The sequence below is a fragment of the Talpa occidentalis genome, unplaced genomic scaffold, assembly GCF_014898055.3.
Source record: "Talpa occidentalis isolate TD23 unplaced genomic scaffold, MPIMG_talOcc4v2.1 talOcc4.4, whole genome shotgun sequence".
NCBI lineage: Eukaryota > Metazoa > Chordata > Mammalia > Eulipotyphla > Talpidae > Talpa > Talpa occidentalis.
The window spans coordinates 80,292,225-80,313,381 of record NW_023604295.1 but is presented as its reverse complement, the minus strand read 5'-3'; the positions used below and the strand labels follow the sequence as shown (position 1 = coordinate 80,313,381).

Here is a 21,157-nt window from a genome sequence, read left to right as displayed (position 1 = left end):
CTCAAGGGCTAGCAATACTTTCCACATGGTTTCCAGAAGAATAATTAAAAAATGTAATTGTGATTGTATCACAGATTTGCTTAGAAAACTGATAATGTTTCTGAAGTCCCCTTTATGGTAGAAAAAAAGGTGTGAAACTAAAGAATGGACTGTCCTGGTCACAAATGGCCAAGGTTATGGTGGAAATCTATGGGTCTTGAACAAAGGAAAGGATTCCTCCTGGAGATAGCCTTGAACCAGAGTCAGAAGGCAAGTAAAACCACTGAGGAAATCTAAGTTTGAACCTGCTGATACCACATCAACACAACATATCTAAAGATCAGAAACAAATCATTGAAACAGTTGGGGGCTGAGAAAGTAGAGAGGAGTTGGAGAACATTAAGATAATTGTGAAGACAACACCAAATGAAAAGAATTTTGGAATAAGGAAAGGGCAAGAAAGGGAACTCCAGCGCAATTACCATACAGTGGTTGTTCCAGCCTAGTTTTTTGGGTTGTGACTTATGGGTGGACAAGGTAAACACACAAGCTAGGGAACAGTGGTTACATCTCATCTCCAAGATAACTTCCAAACTCCTCAGTGTGGTATATAATATTATTTATTATCTATAAAAGCCTGTACTCTCCAGCTTTGTTCTATAAATCTTAGCCAACTGAATATGCCTAAAAGTAACCTGTACCTTTGCACAAGTTTCACCCAGTTACTATCAATCTTACTGCAATTCAAAGGCAAAGCTTGGAGACGTCCTCACACCTCTCCAAACATTTGGGTCATGGTCTCATAGCCCTTACACTTACATATCACCATGTCTCATGGTACTGTGAATTTCATTTACAATTATAATTCTACTTATTCACATCTTTGCAAACTACTTGAGGGCCCAGGCATAGAAGGTATACTTCCTGGGGAAGGCAAACTTAAAATGACATCCATTATCTATGCAACACGTGTCCTTGTAAACACATGTACAACACGTGTCCTTAATAAACTCGTGTCCTTAATAAGTATTTGTTGGGTGAATGATTATAGTTATAAGCACATAGACTTGAAATACATCACCAAAATAAAATAATGCATATACCCTTCACTTTTTTCCTTAAAAAGGGAAAATTGGTAATACTAGCATTGGATAGCTCCCTTTTCCATCAAAAAGTGGTAAACCTGGGGCCTCCCCTGGTGGTGCAGTGGTTGAGCGCTGGGCTGCGAGGCTGCCCGCAGCCTCTGCAGCGCTGGTTCTTTCCCCGGCCGCCAGCGAGGGTCCCACCAAAAAAAAAAAAAAAAAAAAAAAAAAGTGGAACCTAATAATGATAATGCCACATATTTGTATAACGTATTCCAATTAACACAATGCTTTTACAGACAGTATCTCAGAAGGAAAAGAAGATTTAGGAGAGATCTGAAGACATTGAAAAACCTCAGGACTATTGATCTCAATCAGGGAATTCAGAAACTAAAATTAAAAATCAACAGTCTGTCCCCAGCCCAGGCTGGCTGGTCTTCTGTCATATTTGAGAGGAAGACCTTGGAAATTTCCAGTCACTTTAAGATGATGTCATAGGAAAGCAGAATATTGAATCTCTGGTAACCCAGCTATATCATGAAATTCCCAGGATATCCAGAACTGCCTGGCTCTGGCTGAATGCAAGTCACAGGTATAGAAGGTATACTTCCTGGGAAAGGCAAACTTAAAATGACCCATTACCTATGCAAAGTGCTAGAATATTTAGCACTTTCTTTTTTAAAAAAAATGTATTTATTCATGCATACAAGAACCAGGGTACAGGCCAGATGTGTGGGAGGGTGACAGTATTCACCAGACACAGAGCAGGGAACAGAACAGGCAGGCTGACTGAAATACACTGCTGAGAGGAGCAGCGGGCGAGACAGGAGAGGTCTGCTGCACCATGTGGCTATCTACACCGCCAGCCGGGATTGAACCTGCACTGCAGAGGCTGTGGACAGCTTCACAGTGCTATGCTCAACAGCCTGTGCCACCAGGGAGGCCCTATTTAGCACTTTCTCTTTCATTTTAGTTTCTTTCAGTTTCTTCAGGATGATTTTTTTCTTTAATTTTGAATGTGACACAAAAATATTTGCAACTTTCTGACTTACGTTTCAATAGTCAATAAGCCTAACCTTTATAACATTTTAATTTTTATGGCATATTTTCAGTCCCCATTTTAAGCTATTATATATATATATAAATAATATATATTTATATATATAAATATATATTATATATATATTTCAAACTTCTGGGCCTCTCCTGGTGGCGCAGCGGTTGAGCTCTGGTCTGCGAAGCTGCCCGCAGCCTCTGCAGCACTGGTTCGATCCCTGGCTGCCTGCGAGGGTCCCACATAGCACGCAGGTCTCTCCTGCCACCTGCTGCTCCCCTCAGCAGTGTACTTTGGTCCTTCTGCCTATTCTGTTCCCTGCTCTGGTTCTGGTGAATTCTCTCACCCTCCCGTGCTTCTGACTATACCCAGTGCTTGTATAATAAATAAATCTTTAAAAAAAAAAAGATGTTAAAAAAATATTTCAAACTTCCATATAGATAAAAATACAGTAATATGAAGATAAAAGTTCAAATATTTTGAGTTCAACTTTAAATAGCCTCATGCAAAAATAAAAGCTTAAGTAACAATACATAAAAAGCTTTAGCAATTATTTGTATTTCAGTAATAAATGTATACTTACTTATATCTTAGTTTTACAGAATTTCCAGGTTTTCCCCATGGAAGAATGACAAAATCTTTTGTGTTCATGATTACCGCCTTAGTATGGTCTAAAAATTATTGTAATTTGTGAAAACTTCTGAAAAAAATAAAAAAGACAAAAGAACTATGTCAAAAGTAAAGCAATTAAATTACAAATTATGAACTGCATATAAATCAGAAAAAATTTAAAACCAGAAACCCTTATGAAGGTAAGGACTAAATAAAAAATTATTAAGCATTTAAATACATTAAAAGTCATACAATATTTATATACTAATAGAGTTATAAATACATCTCATGGAATCAAAATTTCAAAAATATTTATTAAAATATTGAATTAAAAAAAAGAATGCATTCAATAAAACAAAGCACATAATCCAATTCTTCATATGCCTTATGAAAGTATATATCAAGTATTTGTTTTTTATGTTGTTGTATATTATTTGCCCAAAAATAATATCCTGGGCCTCCCCAGTAGCGCAGCAGGTTGAGTGCAGCACTGTGAAGCTGTCTGCAGCCACTGAAGCACGGGTTCGATTCCCGGCCAGCCAGGGAGATACCCACATGGCCCGGCAGACCTTTCCTGCATCGCCCACTGCTACCCTCAGCAGTGTTTTTGGTCCGTCTGCCTGTTCTGCTCCCTGCTTTGTCTCTGATGAATTCTCTCACCCTCCTGCTCCTCTGGCCTATACCCTAGTTCTTGTATAAATAAAAATAAATCTTAAAGAAAACCCAAAAAACAAAAATAATATCCCAGGGTAAATAGAGTGAAATGAAAGACAGTTTAGCAATGCAATCCAAACTCAAAAACCTTGAATTTTTACATGAATGGTGACATAAAATAAGAATCAAGGAATAAAATAATTACCATAGGCTTTCTAATAATATCCCCATTTAATCAAAGAATATTTCAATAATCTTCTCTACCAAAGATCAGAAATTAGCATATTTTAGAACAATAAATGGAACAAGACAGATTTTCTGCTTAACCTCAAGTTTACCCCAAAATACTTGGAACATCATATTTCCAAATAGTTACTCATATAACTATTTGAATTATTGAATCATATGCACAACTATTAGATTTTATTTTATGAACAAAATTTTTCAATTGCAAACACTTTTACAGAAATATGAGATGATAGGGCCTCCCTGGTGGCACAGGGGTTAAAGTCTCAGCTCTATCAAACTGTCACCAGCCACTGTGGCATGAGTTGATCCCCAGCCATGTAGCTAACCCACATGGTGCAGCAGACCTTTTCTATCTCGCTTGCTGCTCCCCTCAGCAGTATATTTCATTAGATCCACCTGTTCTGCTCCCCACTCTGTCTCTGGCGAATCCTCGCAGCCCCTCCCCACTTCTGGCCTACATCCCAGCTCTTGTATGCATAAATAAATAAAAAGAAATATTTAAAAGAAAAAGAAATATGAGGCACTATCATAGTGCTCATTGTTTTAAATGCCCAAATCACTTGTTACAATTGGTTTATATGTGTTTCCTATGTGATCATAACACCAATAAGTGTTTATTAAGTTTCTACTTTATGTAAGTCACTGTACTGAGAGGCATGAAGGAGTTGAGGCCCAGAAAGATTTGTTTGTTGAAAGTGAGATAGGTGGGCCTCCCTGGTGGCGCAGCGGTTGAGCGCTGGGTTGCGAAGTTGCCCGCAGCCTCTGCGGTGCCGGTTCGATCCCCAGCTGCTCCCCAGCCACCCAAGGAAGGTCCCACATGGCTCTCAGACCTCTCCTGCCGCACGCTGCTCCCCTCAGCAGTGTACTTCGGTCCTTCTGCCTGCTCTGCTCCCCGCTCTGGCTCTGGTGAATTCTCTCACCCTCCCGCGCTTCTGACTGTACCCAGTGCTTGTATGCATGTATGTATGTATGTATAAATAAATAAATAAATAAATCTTAAAAAAAAAAAGAAAGTGAGTTAGGGCATATAAAACTATATATAATGTAGAGATTAGAAGTCTGACAATCGCTTGAGCTAAAGCTGACCCAGGGACTTTATATAATTCCATAAAACAAAGTAGAAATTGCAAGGATAATAAGACTTACAATAAGTGAGAACAAGGGCAGTGTTCAAGCTGGCTAGTATTTAAGTGGGACTGTAAGGAGAAGGGAGACACCTATATTAAGACTTGGATTGAAGTAATGTTTTACAGTGTGGGAAAGAACAGCTCTTAAATAGTAACTAATGCTTGGTTCAATTTGGTTAATGTGCAGGCTACATGGAAGGGAAAATAGGCTTAAGTTTGGAAATATATATATATGAATAAATGGTGGCCATGTTTAAATGCCATGTTAAAGCGCTTGGAATTTATTCTGCAGTTAATGAGAATCACTGAAAGTTTTACAGAGAAGCACAGAAAATAAGACTTGAAAGTTTGCTCAAAGTTTTAAGGAGAGAAGTACCAAAATCGGAAGAACCAAATGTAAGACTATTGTGACATCTAAGTCCTCACAATCAAATGAGTAGTTCAATGTTGTTCCCTTGGGAGGCTATCTCATAATTTCAATATGCAACCTCTGATCAAAACATTTTTGGACTGACTCTTTTGAATTTCTATTCAGGATCTATAATACACCAAATAAAAACACAAATATATTTTATTGTGCCTCATTTAAAACTAAAAATGATCTTGTCCAACAGAAGGCACTACTCCATTCACTCAAATCTAATTTCAATTTACCTGACCACCTTCAAATATCAATTCTAGCATGAACGGGTAGATTTTTACTACATTGAGGAAATCTGAAGGAATTTATTCTCTGAAGATAATTTCAAGAAGGAATCATAGAAAATAAATTTATTGTAAGTAATATGGTGGTTGCATCACAGCATTAAGTAAATTTGTGCCTCAATCAACAAAGATTTATCTAGCTGTGACTTTGTGTTCCCATTACTGGTCATAGTGACAAATGTCTTCCCTCAAAGAGTACACAGTCAAAGGGAAAGTGACACAAACAATGACAATAACATGGGACATGATCACAGAAGGAAGCACTTAAATAGATGACTAATTCCGGCTCATATCTCAGCCACAAATCTGGCCTCTCAAAGCTAAAATATTTGTCAGTGGGAAATAAAGCTATCACAGCAGTGGGAAACCAATATGTGGTTTGCTTTTTGGGGAGAGAAGTTGCATCTTCTATCTCCTCTCTGTAGGTAAAAGTTTTGTCTTATTTTATCAAGCAATGCTACAAAAACTATCTTTGAAAATCATCCAGGAATAATCTTACCTAATCAGATAGTCTCCTTATTTGATCATAATCACAAATCCAACTGTCTACTTTTCCACCTTGTCTACTCTTGATATTTTTTCATGAAAATTTCCATAATTTTATCATAATCACCACCATTAAAAAATAATCCCCAAAGTTAATATATCTGATTAAAATAATTTAAACCATCTTAATTTCATTTATGCATTGAAATACACAACAGTATTTGTGTGTGTGCGTAGGTATAAAGCTGAATTGATACACAATTGATAGCAATGAATGAAAGAAAATTATGTAAACTTCATTAGGATGAGATGTTTCAGATTTATAGCTCTGCTGATCATATGACTTGCTCAATAGATTGGTCTTATTTGGGGGCATTTAACGTCACTGAATGCAATTAATAAGACTTCTTCTCAATTAACTGTTTTATTAAGTCACACACAGAAGTCAATTTTCCCACACGAAGAAAAAAAGGAAGATTGTAATTGTGAGTCATGCTGTTCTGCCTATTTCCTTTTGTAAAACCAACAGAGAATTAGTCACCTTTCTGGGGATAACAAGGATATAACAGTGTGTTCTGCAACCATCGCAGGCCAGGTAGGTTCATCATCAATTCAGGAAGCTTGAAAGAGAATCTTGGAGCCCTTGGCACCATTCTCACAGGTTAGGACAAACAAGTCAGGAGGGAGATAGCAACTTGGGTCCCACTTTGAATCCCTATAAACTCTTTCCTCTCTTAGCACATCTCTGACACTCTCCACTGCTCTCAGCCGCAGGGTCCTCTGCTGCCCTGTCCTTACATGCTCCATCTGTTGGCTTGGGTGTGCCCACGCACACACTCACACACCACACTCCAGGCGCCGCCATCAGGCACGCACACGTAAGACCACAGGTGTCGATCATTGATGCTAATGGAGGGAGGGAAGAAAAATATCTAATAACTTCCATTTACCCTACAAGTGGGCTAAACTATTTTCGGCTAGCACAGGTCCTGAATGTAAATCAGAAACTGAACTGCAAGTTGTATTCAGTCTTCCCACCAACCAAGATATCTGATAATTAAACATTACTTCAAGGCGGGCCTCCCTAGTGGCACAAGGATTTGAGCACAGCTCTGTGAAGCTGTCTGCAGCCTCTGTAGTGCTGGTTCAATCCCCGCCATCAGTGGAGGAATCCACATGACATGGCAGACCTCTCCTGTCTCGCCCGCTGCTCCCCTCAGCAGTGTATTTCGTCAGTCTGCCTGTTCTGTTCCCTGCTCTGTCTCTGGTGAACCCTCTCAACCCCTACCATCCTCCCTCCCCACCCCCACCCGCATATCTGGCCTATACTCTGGTTCTTGTATAAATAAATAAATCTTCTGTAGGGTAAGTGAAAAAGTATCAGGCTTGTCTACTCTCCCACCATTAGCATTAATGGTGGATCCCTGCAGTCCTACATGCATGCCTGATGGTGGACACACTGGGCTGTGACTGGGCTTATAAGGGCAGCACCATGAGGATACAGCAGACAAGAATGAGATAGAAAGAGCAAAAGAACCAGAGCAGCAGAGAATGAGAGAACACCAGAGAGCCCAGCAAGAGTGAAGACTTGCTGGGGGATGGGAGGCCTGCCAGCCTCCTCCTCCCCTGAACCCTTGCCTGCCATGTCCCTGGTAAAAGCTCAATAAAAGCCTGAAAAAACACCAAGGGCCCCCCTGCCTGGCCTGTGCCTGCTTCCTTACAGGCCTTCCTGCCTGCAGTGCCTGTGTACCTGGTTCCCTGAGAGAGCATTAAAAGCCTTTAAAAATCCACTGAGGGCTCCAGGATCCCTCTACCCATCCGCCCAAATTGACAGTGAACCTGCCTTGTGCATGCTTTCTCTCAAATAGCCTTAAAGAAATTGAAGACCCTCCTTTACCCATCTTCTCAGATCATAGAGCTCCTGCACTGTGCCCTTCCTGCCTCTACGGCAATAAATGGTATTCAAATCACCCATTCTTTTTACTTTCTGTGTTCAGGTTCCCTGGAGAACTGGGGAAAAAAAAAAAAAAAAAGGTTGTCTTTTGATATAAAGGTCCAAGAAAACCTTTTCTAAAATAATTTGCAGCCAAAAATAAGACATTGGGTGTAAGGTCAGTCAATGTCATCCAACTTTATGTGTGAGTGATCCCTAAGCTTCAGTCTATCCATATATAAAACAACAAATCCCACCCCCACACACATACACCACCACACACACACCTACTTTGCAGGATATAGAACAAAAGATCTCTGATTTGTAACCTGTAAAGCAGTAGCCTCCCAGAAAATCCCCAGGGATCTTGTGGTTCAGGGAACTGGGTAGCTTTTAAAACGACATCAGGAAGGGAACGAATGGAGCAATAAGACAGCTTTATCTCTCTGATTTAATCTATTTTTCTCTGGGTCAGACCTAATATAAAGAAACTCTTTCACAGCTGTTTGGTAAATGCTCAGGCTATTTTTTACACCCTCCTGCTGCTAGTGTGGACACCTGGCCTGGAGGCTGGGTGTGAGGCACTCACGCCTTTGATGGTGGACACCTGGGCCCAGATAGCATGGGGCGCACATGTGTAACTTAGAGCACCTGTGCAGAGAGGCCAGGGATGTAACTTCTCTCTGAGACAGCACTACTGCTGTAGAGGCCAGAGAAAGAGCACAAAGGTCTGTAGGGGGCTAGAATGCTGGGTTGCCTGCCTGCCTCCCAGCCCCCCTGCCTGGCCTGTGCCTGCTTCCTTACAGGCCTTCCTGCCTGCAGTGCCTGTGTACCTGGTTCCCTGAGAGAGCATTAAAGGCCTTTAAAAATCCACTGAGGGCTCCAAGATCCCTCTACCCATCTGCCCAAATCAACAGTGAACCTGCCCTGTGCGTGCTTGCACTAGAATAGCATTAAAAGAAATTGAAAGGCACAACAGTATAGAAATATTAAATTATTATTAATTGTGTCTCAACAAAAAATCTTATCATTACAAATAATGAAAACATTAAATTTATAAATCATACCTTTCAGAAAAAAAAAGTCCTTTCAATATTTTTGTATTTTATTTACCCAACTCTTTCTCAAAAATTCAACTATTGTCCTAGTTGCACTCTCATGAATAATCTAGGCATGGGAAAATTGAGACACCTGTCCCAGAAACTACAATTTTATCCCCAGTTTCCTTGTGTCTCTTAAAATTTAAATATTGTCCACATACTTACAATGATTATTTCATATCAGATTATTCCCCCTTTTCAGATTCACCACCCCTTTAATGCTCTTATCTTGTCATACAAAGGAAATTTAGAAAAAGACCTATTTGACATCATAGTTTTTCTGAGTTTTACAACAATTGTCACACATCAGTGTGGGTATCAGAATGTTTCCTTGTAATGTAAGGTCACAAATATTTGTCTCTAAGTAGTTCATCATCCCAAAAAGAAAGAAAAAAAAAAAAAACAGCTACTCTGCTTGGTATCTAAGGTACTCCATTATGCATTTTAATCTTCTCAAGCCTTATGTTTTATTTTCCGCTTCTCTGATCACCAAGATTTTGCTTCTGTTTAATACCTGCTTTGAAGGCCACCTGTATCATGATTTACTCCACCAAAAAAGAACTTCTCCTCCTATAAGAACATGGTGTATAATCCACTAATTCGCTACTACATGCTGCCTTGTGTTACTTTGTGCTGCCTGTTTTCACATGTGTGGTTTCCCCAAGTATCCCAAGTATTTGAGGGCATTTTTGCCATTGATCTTTGAATCTCCTGCAATTAGTAGAGTAGCTACACAGTATGCTATCAATAATGATGTGCTAACTATTTGATTTCTTTCTACCACTTAGAATTTATTGCACAATCAATAATAAAACAAACACATTGTTTCCCACATCAACACATCTTTCTGTTTTTTTCCATATCTCCTACCAGACACGGATTAGCATTCAACAGAAACACAGCAATCACCTTTTCTGTGCCATATATCAGGTCAAGAGCCCTAAGGAACCAGATGAACCAAATAGATGCTCACTAAACTTACACTCCAGTAAAGGAAGAAAAAATTAAGAATCAAATAATAGCAAGAAGTATTGTCTTGTAAAATAAAAAAAAAATGAGCTTTCAATTAATTCACATGTAACAGAACTGAGAAGATTATGGGTAGTCAAGGCAGGTCTCTGTGTAGCTTAGTAGGTGTGAAATAGAGATAGAAGTGTGTTTTTTTTTTTCATTTTCCACAAGCATACAGTTTGCATAGTTCTAATTTAATGTAGCTTCAATTTTATACTTTTTTGTCTTGCTAACTTTGGGTTTAAAGTCAAGTTATTAAAAACGACATAACTGAACCTACATATCTGAACACTTGTAATAATGATTTGGAAAAAAAGAAAAAAACTTCCACAGCTTCATATTCTCACGAATCTGATGTGTCACCATGACCTTTACTTGGGTGGGTGGACTTCAAGAATGGAGAGGGCTTATGTGACCGCCCAGGCAGAAAGGAGACTGCAAAAGTAGATGTGATACAGTTGTCAAGGCATCAAATTTTTCATAAGGCGCAAATGACTTCAAAGGATGAAAGAGGCTAGCATTTCAAAAGGCCGAGCTGTAGAAAACATACAACTAACCAAGGCTGGGGTTTCACTCTCTGGGATTCAGCCTTGGTTCATGTCTACATTAGCATCATGGGTTAGGAAGTCTTTTGTTTATAGAAAAGAAGAATTTCAACTCCAGATGTCAAGGCCATGTCTTGCATCCCAAGGGCCCAGTCGAAAATTTAGTAAAACACCTGCTAGGCCTGCACCTCCAGCTCCACCCAGAGCTGAGTCTCTTTTCTTCAAGGTCCCCAAGGGCTCCCTGCGCCGTCCAGACACAGGGCTCAGCCCAGCTAAAGCCAGCACCAAAGCTTAAGGCCCACAACCTCCATCAGCAACCAGCCCACCCGTAACTAGCCCACTCACCTGGAGACCCCACAGGTCAGCGTCACAGCCACCGGCAGCTGTTAGCTGCCCAGAGCGTCCTTCTTCGTCTCCTTGGTTACCGCGTTACTTCCGTACCCATAGCAACCACAAGGCCAGGTCCTGCCGCGCTCCTCCTGCAGAGGGAGCAAGCATGCACTGCAGAAAGAGATAGCGACTGCTCAGGAAGGAAAGGCCAGAATAACTCAGCAGGACTTGAAGGCTTTCTGCTGGAGGAGGTATTGGAGATTACGGGCTGGCTATTACTTACTGAATCCCTACCAAATCCAGGCACTATTGCAAATATTTTATTTGTAATATTTAATTCATATTCGTAACAGCCCAATTTATAAGCTGAGAAAATTTAGGCACAGAAAAGTTCGAATAATAGCCCCAAATTGCAAAGCAAGCAAATGACAGACCCATGAACAATCACCCCAAGCAGTGCAGAACCCCCACATATATGCTCTGTTTTGCTTATCAAAGGTAACAACACACAAGGTCAAGACTAGAATTCAGATCTCTCTTTATATCAAAAACATGATTCATGGATGTATGTGAGTCTAATGTATATAATGAAACCATACTTATGAAACTTTTCTGTTGTAGAGGGAGTTACTTGTGGTGAACTTATTTTTGGCTTTCCAAATATGCTATATTTTTATCTCCCTTTCTTATATTTAGCAAATAGGATCGTGTCTATTTCTAGTGAGTCAGGCTAAAAAAAAGCCCTGTGCTTACCTGTAACTGGTGGCTGAAGCCAAAAGACTGTTACAGGTGGTGCCCCCGGAGGGGGTTGCTGGTAAAGATAGCTAGCCCCATGAAAAATGCTAAAAAGTGGAGTGGAGCTACTGATAAGTAATTTAAGGTACTGCAGAAGGGATGCAGATTCACGCAGTCTTCATGATTCAGTCAGAATTTCAGCCGTTTTAGGATCATTTGGGGTCAGGGGATTTTGGCCCCCACCATGCCAATCTTCCAGTAGGCTGTTGTGGGTCTCTGAAGGTGGAGGCCTCCAGCAGGCAATCTCAGAGAGAAAAATTTGGAGGCTTTGTAAATAGCTGAGCTACTGAAACTGTTCCTGGGTTTGCTGTGGTCACGCTGAGGTAACAGCCTGGCAGAGAAGCAGGAAGGCCCCAGAGCTTGTGCCTTGCTGAGCTGTGTGAGTCGGGCAGTTTATCTAGTCCTTTGAGACTTGGTCCTGCTGCAACTCACCCCAGTATGCCTGCTTTGTACTTGGGTGAGTTGCTTAGTCCACACATGGTGTAAAGGAAACAATGTATATTAAGTTTCTATTACTAAGTCAGCTGCAGCTTCTATCTTGAATGTCTCTTATCTGGTGCTGCGCTGGGGCATCTCCACAGCTCAAGGAGATTGTGTCTTCTGTTGTCTTTGTGAGTTGGAACCTGGCCTGCATTCTGGCTGCCATGTGTCCACAGTAGCAGGAAGACACCATTTTAACTGTTTTTATACAGGACTGGAAAACACTGGACACTGCTTCAGTTGAGGTAAACAGCCATTTTTTTTGGCTCAGTAACTCTTTTTTTTCCCCCACTTTGTTAAATAAATCCCTTTGTTGTTGTTCTCTGAGCGTAAGTAGTCTTAGAATTGTTCACACAGGTGAAGAAATAAGATAGTGACCAGTAAACTATTTGGGCAGAGTCCTTGGCCAGTTTTAGTGCCCCATGCTGCCTTTGCAGCATACCCACATTGAATCCATCTGATTACTGGACTATAAATACTTAGCTCAACTACTAAAAGATACTAATTTTTTCACCATTGCTTTCCATATTGATGTGCCTATGGTTATTGAAGAACATATTTACTATTTTCCCTTTTCAGGTTTAACTATAATATTATAACCAGATGGGTAAGAAAAGGCAATGACGGTCATTTGGCTCCAACTCTGGGACTTGAAAATAAAGCAAACCTGAGTTTGAGACTTGGTCCTGCTGCAACTCACCTGCTCTGTACTTGGGTGAGTTGCTTAGTCCATACATGGCATAGTTTAGAATAAAGGAAACAATGTACATTAAGTTTCTAATATTAAACCAGAACCATAGCAGATATTTAATAACAAATACAAAATGGTGAGGATGGGGCATAGGTAGTTATTTTAGTGCTGATGGTAAACTTCAACAAACTTCTTTCAAATGTAATAAGTGACAAGTTTCAAATGCATGTGTAATACTAATAAAAATATTTGTGTTCAGGACTGTGTTTCTTGAAAGGTATATATATGCTCTGCAAATTACCAGGGAAGCATTTTCATCCTATCAGTCTTTATTCAACAACAATTTGTTAAAAATCCACTGTGCTAGCTCATGAAAATACTGCAGGGAAGAAAAACAAAGCCTTTCTTATGGCGATAGTCACATTTCAAGGGGGACAGAAAGATAATAAACAAATAAATAAATAAATATGTCTGGTGCTTTGAAGAAAAAAAAAAAAACCTAAAATAAAGAAAGAAAAAAAAATGGGTTCTTTGAATGCAGAGAAGATATCAGGCAGTCAAAACAAGGAACATTCCAGGGAGAGGAAACAATAAACAAACTTTGATTCTGACCCTTAAAAAGAGCAGCGTTTTGCATATAACTTCTGAGTACTTCTGCAAAGCTTTTTTTAATTTCAAAAATGTTTTCTTTCACACATTTACTGATGCAAGAGTAAAATTAAACTCATAAAAATAATGTATAAAATATTCTGGCACATTTCAAGAGTACTAAAAGATATGATCCTACTTATATTTAGGAAATTAGCCTAGTTTATGCACAGACATGCAAAAAGTAATCCAAAAAGTAAGCTCATGTCAACTTACATAGTAAAATGAAAAAGTTGAAGTACTTGTCTTTCAGAACCATGATTAGTGACAAAGCGGTATGAAACATGAGAAAATAATGACACCTCTAGAGATATAATATCCTCTCTCCTGAAGCAGAGTGCCTTTTACTGACACACCAGCAATTCTGAAAATAGTTTACCATGTCTATATCAGGAGCACAGTATTCCTGAGGGTTTTTACAAATTCATGCTTCGTTGTGCTGTTCTGAAGACAAGATTTGATCCTAAGTTTTCTGAAGTAAAGATATTCAATTTGAAGAGGTAAAAATTATTCACAATAAAGAAATTGGAAGCACATACTGAATTCCAAGGATAGCTGCAAGGTCATGCATAAAAAGTGCCTCATAAACACACACACACACACACACATTTTTCTACTGAGCAATCCCAATGCATTAGTAACCATATGTTGTACTTGATAGGTCACTGCTTAGAGGAAAATTGTGACAGGACTCAGGAATTTCTGGTCACTCACTAGTAATAAACATTTTTAGATAAGTAATAAAAATGTACAGTCCCACATAATTGTCAGAACTCTGCATGTGATTTAGCATTATTTTTTCCCCTTTTTATGTAGTTGAACTTGCTGAATGCAGGGAAGCCCGAACTTAAGGCTGGGTCCTTATTATCCATTCTTGCTTCTGTCTTATTAATTGTCTGTATTATGGTCACAAGAAATGATAAGGATCAAAGGAGAAAAGTCCTACTTTAACTGGTGATGAGACTGCCTGGTGTTTACTGCAAAGCACCTGCCTCTCCATCCACTGGGACCTCTCCCTACATTCCTCTGGGGCAGGTGATACACACAGACCTTTGCTTACTGAACTAACTAGTCACAATTCCTGTCAAGGGGTCTCAATGATCCACCTGGACAGCATTTCTTTTTTTTTTTTTTTAAGATTTATTTATGCATGCAAGAACTAGAGTACAGGGCAGAGGTGTAGGAGATAAGAGGATTCACCAGAGACAGAGTGGGGAACAGAACAGGCAGAATGACTGAATACACTGCTGAGGGGAGCAGCTGGTGAGACAGGAGAGGTCTGCTGCGCCATGGGGGTATCTCCCTGGCCAGGGATTGAACTTGTGCTGCAGTGGCTGTGAATAGCTTCATAGGTTGCATCTTAACCCCTTGTGTTACCAGGGAAGCCCCTGGACAGCATTTCTAATGACCCAATTTCTTATATTTTTGCATGCTCGGTATATGGCCTAGAGAAAATTCTCTCACATGCTTTACCCTGTCACATTGTAGGAGTACAGAGCATGCAAAATACTCATTTCTCTTTTGCTCACACACTATCAACCAACCAGCCTAACACTTCCACCTCTGACTCCTCAAATGGGAGTCAAAAACCCAGCCCACTAAGTCACCAGCTGCAGGGACTTATTGATGCATGTTTTAGCAGGCTTGAAATAAATGTCAGGGACTATTGACAAACTTATTCAAAACCTGAAAATAAGATAAAAGAATATATATATATATATATATATATATATATATGTATGTATGTATTCCAGGTCCTATTAGAATACTAAGAGTACACTCGAAGATTATCTTGTTCTATAAGGAAATATACCATTGCATGATTATCATCTATGATTCATAATGTTCTTATTCTATAAATTACATGTAAATTTATGCTTTTTAAATCAATATCTTTCATATTGTTTGCATCTATATATGCAAATGAGTCTATCCTTTAGACAAAGTAATTTCAAAGGTATGGTTTTATTGCCTTGTAGTACAATAATCAATTTGCATCTAATCTAGAAATCTTATGTCAATAATTTCTGTCAATGTCTATATATAGTAAATCTGTCAAAATTTTTGAACCAGCTTTACCATTATGGTGGTTCCTTCCTTAATGAATTAAATAAAAGGTGAAATGTGTACATTTTATACTTATATAATATTATGTTCTAACTATTGAAATTATATTTTTATCATAGCTAATCTTAACTTTAAAGGGAGATGGAACACTTAGTCTCTTCCAATCTCTACTCCACTTATTGGTCCTTTAAATTCTTTGATAGGCAGAAGTTGGTAGTCAGTTTAAGGTTGTAAAATGTGTTTCCTATCATTTTTTTTTTTCACAAGTCCTTTTCACCCGCTTTCTTCATGTCTGGGCAGACACTGAATATAACATCCTATTACATATGTATGGGATTTTTCAAATTGTCAAGGATAGCTGAGCTTTAGAGGCAATATAAAATTACCAAAATACTTCTTAAAAAACCTAAATTAGTATACATAAATATATATAAATGCACCTGAAAGGTTAAAATTAAAGAAGGAAAAAAGAAGAGATTGTAGTTAGGAGGTGACATTGTCCTTTTATAATTCTTTTAGGCATTGTAATTTGCGGCTGACAGCAAAGACACAGAATTCTTCAGCAAATAAATTTCCATAACACAAGACAATTATTACTGATGTTTCACAAGTGGAGAAAAATCATCAAAGCATAAGATAAATTTCTTCTTTTTGCAATGTGTAGTTCTTTCCCAATTGAAAAGTAAATGTCTAGGCTTGTTGAATGAACATAGCTTCATTTAATAGCATTTATTCAACACCTGCTCAATTGAAGGCACAACCCTAAAATACATAGAAAGGTGAAAAAAGACTGCTTCTCTGTTCTTCTCTATTGAGGAAAATGAGAGTTTACAAATAATCAATATGTAATGTATAAAGTACTGTAGTCAGAATATAGGAATATGGTATCATGGTGGTTGACCAGAATCCCTGGGTGGTTTAAACATAGTATATGTGGCAGGAAGATAACTATGAACAGCTGTACTGTGGTGAAATTATAAAGCATATCAAATTTATTTATTTATTTTTTTACATTTTCCACTTTTTATTAAATATTTTAAAAATTATTAACTTTAAATTTTACTATCTTTTAACAATATTTAGAATTTCAAATCATGTTTAAAACTCACCTTAAACTTGAATTTCAATAAATTATATCATTGAATTATTATTAACTATCACCAACGTGACAAGGATATTAGTCCATAAATTTTGACAAATGTGTCTATGTTGATAAATTAAGTTAAATCTAACATTATCTTCCATTTTCTCTGCTTTGCCTCTCAATATCACCCTCCCACATTTTGGGTTTTTGAAGAAATAATTTGGCAAAGTCTTGCTAATACCTTAGTGTTAGACAAATTCTTCTCAATTAAAACTATGCAGTTGTCCTTCAGGTGCAATCTCAAACATCTGTGTGGTGATGAATCTAGAAACAATGAAGATGAGTAGGGATGCCTCATGATATAGATGCATGCAAAAAAGACTCACTTGCAAAATACATACAGGACATTTAACCAATAGATGGCTTTTCATTTTGTATAGGAAAGAAAAGGCTTTTTGGCTGGTAAGAAGTACTCAGCCAAAAAGCACATCAAATTTAAAAGACATTGCCCTGTTCACAATAGAAACTCCCAAGATGTTTTTAAGTTAGAAATATCATCTCAGTATATTTATAACAGTATCTCTCAAAGATAATTCTGATTGTATTCTGAAGATAGAGCAAAAAGAAAAGATGGAGACAAAGGGACAAGTTTGAAATATGGCTATATTACTCCCAAATAAAATGATAACATTGGAATAAATCAATGCAGAGAGCACAAAGCAAGTAAAAAATATATATAGTCTCAAGAGGATTTAGTAAACTCCAAACAACACTTGTACACTGAATACATGTGGTTGGCAAAGAGCAGAATATAGTCTGCAGAAATTAAGAGCAAAGAAGTAGCACAACTCTTAATTCAGTTTTGAGCTTTTACATTTGGAATATCTATACAAAGTAAAACAACAATTAAAATACATGTCTAAGTTTGTGATTTTATATATAGACATATATTTTATATATAGACCTATATTTCACAAACCTAGACCTATATTTTATATATAGGTATATATTAGGATATACACACACACACACACACACACACACACACACATATTAGGATGTCATCAACAAATATAGGGTAATCAAAACTAAAGGAAAAGTTGAAAATGTGAGGAGAGACTTCAAAAAAAATATGGAGCAGATGGCTTTGATAAAATATTAACCCAATAATCCTAAAATAGACCAGCCTGAGAGCTATAGTTGGGCCTTTTTTTCCATCAGTATTTATTAAAGGGTCCGCACAAATGAGTCTGAAGATCTTGATGAATTATTAAAGTTATCTTCAGTCATTCTTAGTGTCTTTCATATCTTTACTGTAGTGAATCATGCACTACACTCAGTGATTAAAAAATGAGAAGAATTAACATTGGTCCTTAAAAGGTATGCTTCCAATTTCAATACAACTACATATAAATCATGCAAAAAGCTCAAGGGTAGGTGTAGTACTCACTTAATAAGGTCTTTTAAAAGACATTTTATTCATTTTTACTACACCCTCTAATTTAATGAAGTTAGTGTTTGGGTTCCATCCAAGGATTGATAAACAATCACAGTGGGCAGTGTAATATGCCCCTCCATCCCATGTCTTTGCCTGACAGCAATCTGTGAGTCTGAGCAGTCTTGTTTTCCTTTGTGACCCCACTTACATTTGTAATAATTTATCAGACAGGAATTCAAAATGAACCAAAATCTCACTTATGACAATATGGAGTTAAGACTGAAAGAGAGTAAGAGAGATTTTTGGGTTAGCAATATCCTGCCCTGTGTACCATGGAAGAGAAGAAAGGAATAATGAAAAACAAAATTGAAAGAGGGGGTGGGATTTTCTGGAAAGTTTTCCTTTGGTGAGGACTAGCTATAGCCTTGCCCATGGATTCCATGATATATATCTGTATCCTTAAAATGAATCCTCCTTTGTTATTTAAACTTTTTATTTGTGCAGAACAAAAGAACCTTGACTACGAGGACTGCCAGACTTGCAACATAAAGTAACTTTCTTTATAAGGAAAGTCCAAAGTATAGATTCCAGACAATTTTTTAAAACAACAGAGCATTAATCAATGTCTCCCATAATTTTAAATTCATGTTCCTACATAGGCAGAAAAGTCATCTGGTGCTCTTTTGAAGTCATTTCCTAAAAAAAAAAAAGCAAAATCTCTTATTTATTTTTTAATCAGTTTAATTTCCTGCTTTATTTGCTTTAAGTTTAGTTGTGCCAGTTTTGCTAGCAGACGATTATTTATAATTGATGTAGCTTTAGGGAAAAGCTAATCTTAAAAAGAGAAAAGCTGGCATTTCAGTGAGAAAGTCATTTATTTTTGATCCTTGCCAAGTTTTAATAAGTGTAGCCTACTGTCTTCTTGAGATTTATGCACTGTTAGCTGTACTTCATTTGGAAAATTTGCATTTTTCTTGTATGCACTTAAGCTGGGAGGCACAAAATAAGAGTTACAAGGTTTGTTTGACATGAGATGTCTAACAGTAATTTTCTTTCATCAACTTTATTCTCCTACAGTTCTGATCCCCAAGGGCAGATTTTTTATCATATTTTGTGAAACATTTTATAACAGCCTTGCCTTTACAGAAATTATTCCTAAAACATTCCAAGGAAGCTGTCACAACTCTACAATATAAAATAAACTAACATTCAGCAACTATTTATTGAGGACCTACTACGTTGCAAACACTTTGATAGATAATGTTACAAGCATGAACAAGAAAGATTTGTACCATGTCCTTGTGGAAAATAAAAATAGACTACAATGGGAGAATTCAGAAAAACTATTAAACCTATGTGTGAACATGTTATTATAAGAGCATAACGGAAGAATACTAACCCAACAACAGGGGCTCAAGAAGAACTTCTCAGTATAAGTGATGCCCTATCTAGATTTGGCTGAGATGGTTCAGTAGGAGCTCCAGATTGGGGAGTGAGTGAAATTAGGAAGTGCTCTGGGTAAAATTAAAAAAAAAAGTATATTTATTTTTCCCCACATTAAATAGAAATAAGTTTAGAGAATTAAAACTTCCCAGCATTACTGAAACACTAAAGGGGGTGAGAAGTGGAGAAGTGGGGAGAAAAGAAATGGCAGTCATACGTGTCTGGCAGAGGGCAGATTAATTGAGAGAACATTGCAACAGTGGATCCTAGTAACTAAGACAAAATAGTGAAAGTAAACCTAGAAGAAAGTGAAAATATCTAATACTTATATCAAAAAAAATTATCAGTAGACTTGGAATTTATTAGATAAGAGTCTTAGAAATGAAAGATAATATCCCCAGTATTCATGAGACTAAAAATAGTGCAAACTTATGCAAATTATTCTAAATTAGGGAACATTCATCTAGTCATTTAACACATATCACTGAGTATCACTAAGTATTTACTATATGACAGGTACAGTTTGGGGATAGACCATTGAATGAAGCAGAACAGGTTTTTTGTTCTTAATTGGGTTTATCTTTTTTTTTTTTTTTTTTTTGAAAAGAAAAATATGATATGCACAAAAGCTAGTTTGGGTTTACCCCATACAGAGAGTAAAAAAAGTCAACAGAAAAGGTAATTTCCTGTGGTGGGATCTTAACACAGTTGGATAATCAGAATAAAATGCTCTCTGAGGAAATGACCATTGCAATGAATCCCTGATAGATATAGAGTCATAGGAAGATCTGGAATATTTCTGGAAGAATATTGTATCCTGAGGTAGAAAGGATAAAATTATGGTTTAAATGTTGCAAATGAGGAGGAAGAATTTGAGATAAGACTACATGGAGAGACAGGCAGGAAGAAGAGAAAGGCCAGTGGTTACATTCCAATTAACAGAAGAAGAGGGCCTCCCCTGGTGGCGCAGCGGTTGAGCGCTGGGCTGCGAGGCTGCCCGCAGCCTCTGCAGCGCCGGTTCAGTCCCCGGCCACCGGCAAGGGTCCCACACAAAAAAATAAATAAATTAACAGAAAAAGTTATGATGGAATTTTAAGTAGAAGAGTGATAAATGGTTTATATCTTTAACAGATAACATTGGTGTGCAGAGGTGGAGGAAGACAAGTGAGAAACATAATACAATAATCCAAGCAAGATAATCACTAAGGATTTGTATTAAGGACATGATTACCATATCAAGAAAAGGATGACTGTTATAACAAGATCCAACATAACAATAGATTAAATAAATGTTGACTTCTCAAGTGATTTTGATATAGTGGGATTAAGAGATACCATCCAGGATTCTAGTTTTTATTTGTTGCTCTTATCCTTTTTCTTTCTTTTTGTCTTCCATTCTTTATACTTTTAATTAAACATTTTACATTATTCTATTTTCTCCCCGCTTTTATTGTGTCAGTTATAACATTGTGGATTTTTTTTAAATTTCTTGATTTTTAGTGATTGTCTAGAGTGTGTAATGTATAGTTACTACTAATTCAAAGACATCTCCAAATAAAACTGTACTACTTTACAGATGGCATGAATAGATCATAATAAAAAATTTATTATATAATAACAGAGATTAATCTATAATAGCAAAAT

General features: G+C 37.5%; 1 protein-coding gene and 1 long non-coding RNA gene across 5 annotated transcripts in view; one reads left to right on the top strand and one right to left on the bottom strand.

Moving 5' to 3' along the window:
• The window catches only part of ZBBX (zinc finger B-box domain containing), a 184,481-nt gene extending 173,515 nt beyond the window's left edge, over positions 1–10,966 (bottom strand). For all 4 annotated transcript variants that reach the window (XM_054700724.1, XM_037525753.2, XM_054700725.1 and 1 more), the window contains exons 1-2: positions 10,883–10,966; positions 2,699–2,815 (exon numbers count right to left, since the gene is read on the bottom strand). In XM_054700724.1, the coding sequence (XP_054556699.1) occupies positions 2,699–2,766 (68 nt within the window). In that variant the 5' untranslated portion in view covers positions 2,767–2,815; positions 10,883–10,966. The remainder of the gene's footprint in view (positions 1–2,698; positions 2,816–10,882) is intronic.
• LOC119257651 (uncharacterized) lies at positions 10,957–20,944 on the top strand. Its single transcript, XR_005128094.2, has 3 exons — positions 10,957–11,118; positions 12,722–12,857; positions 20,645–20,944. It is a non-coding gene; the product is annotated as an uncharacterized LOC119257651 (long non-coding RNA).
• Positions 20,945–21,157: the final 213 nt, after the last annotated feature.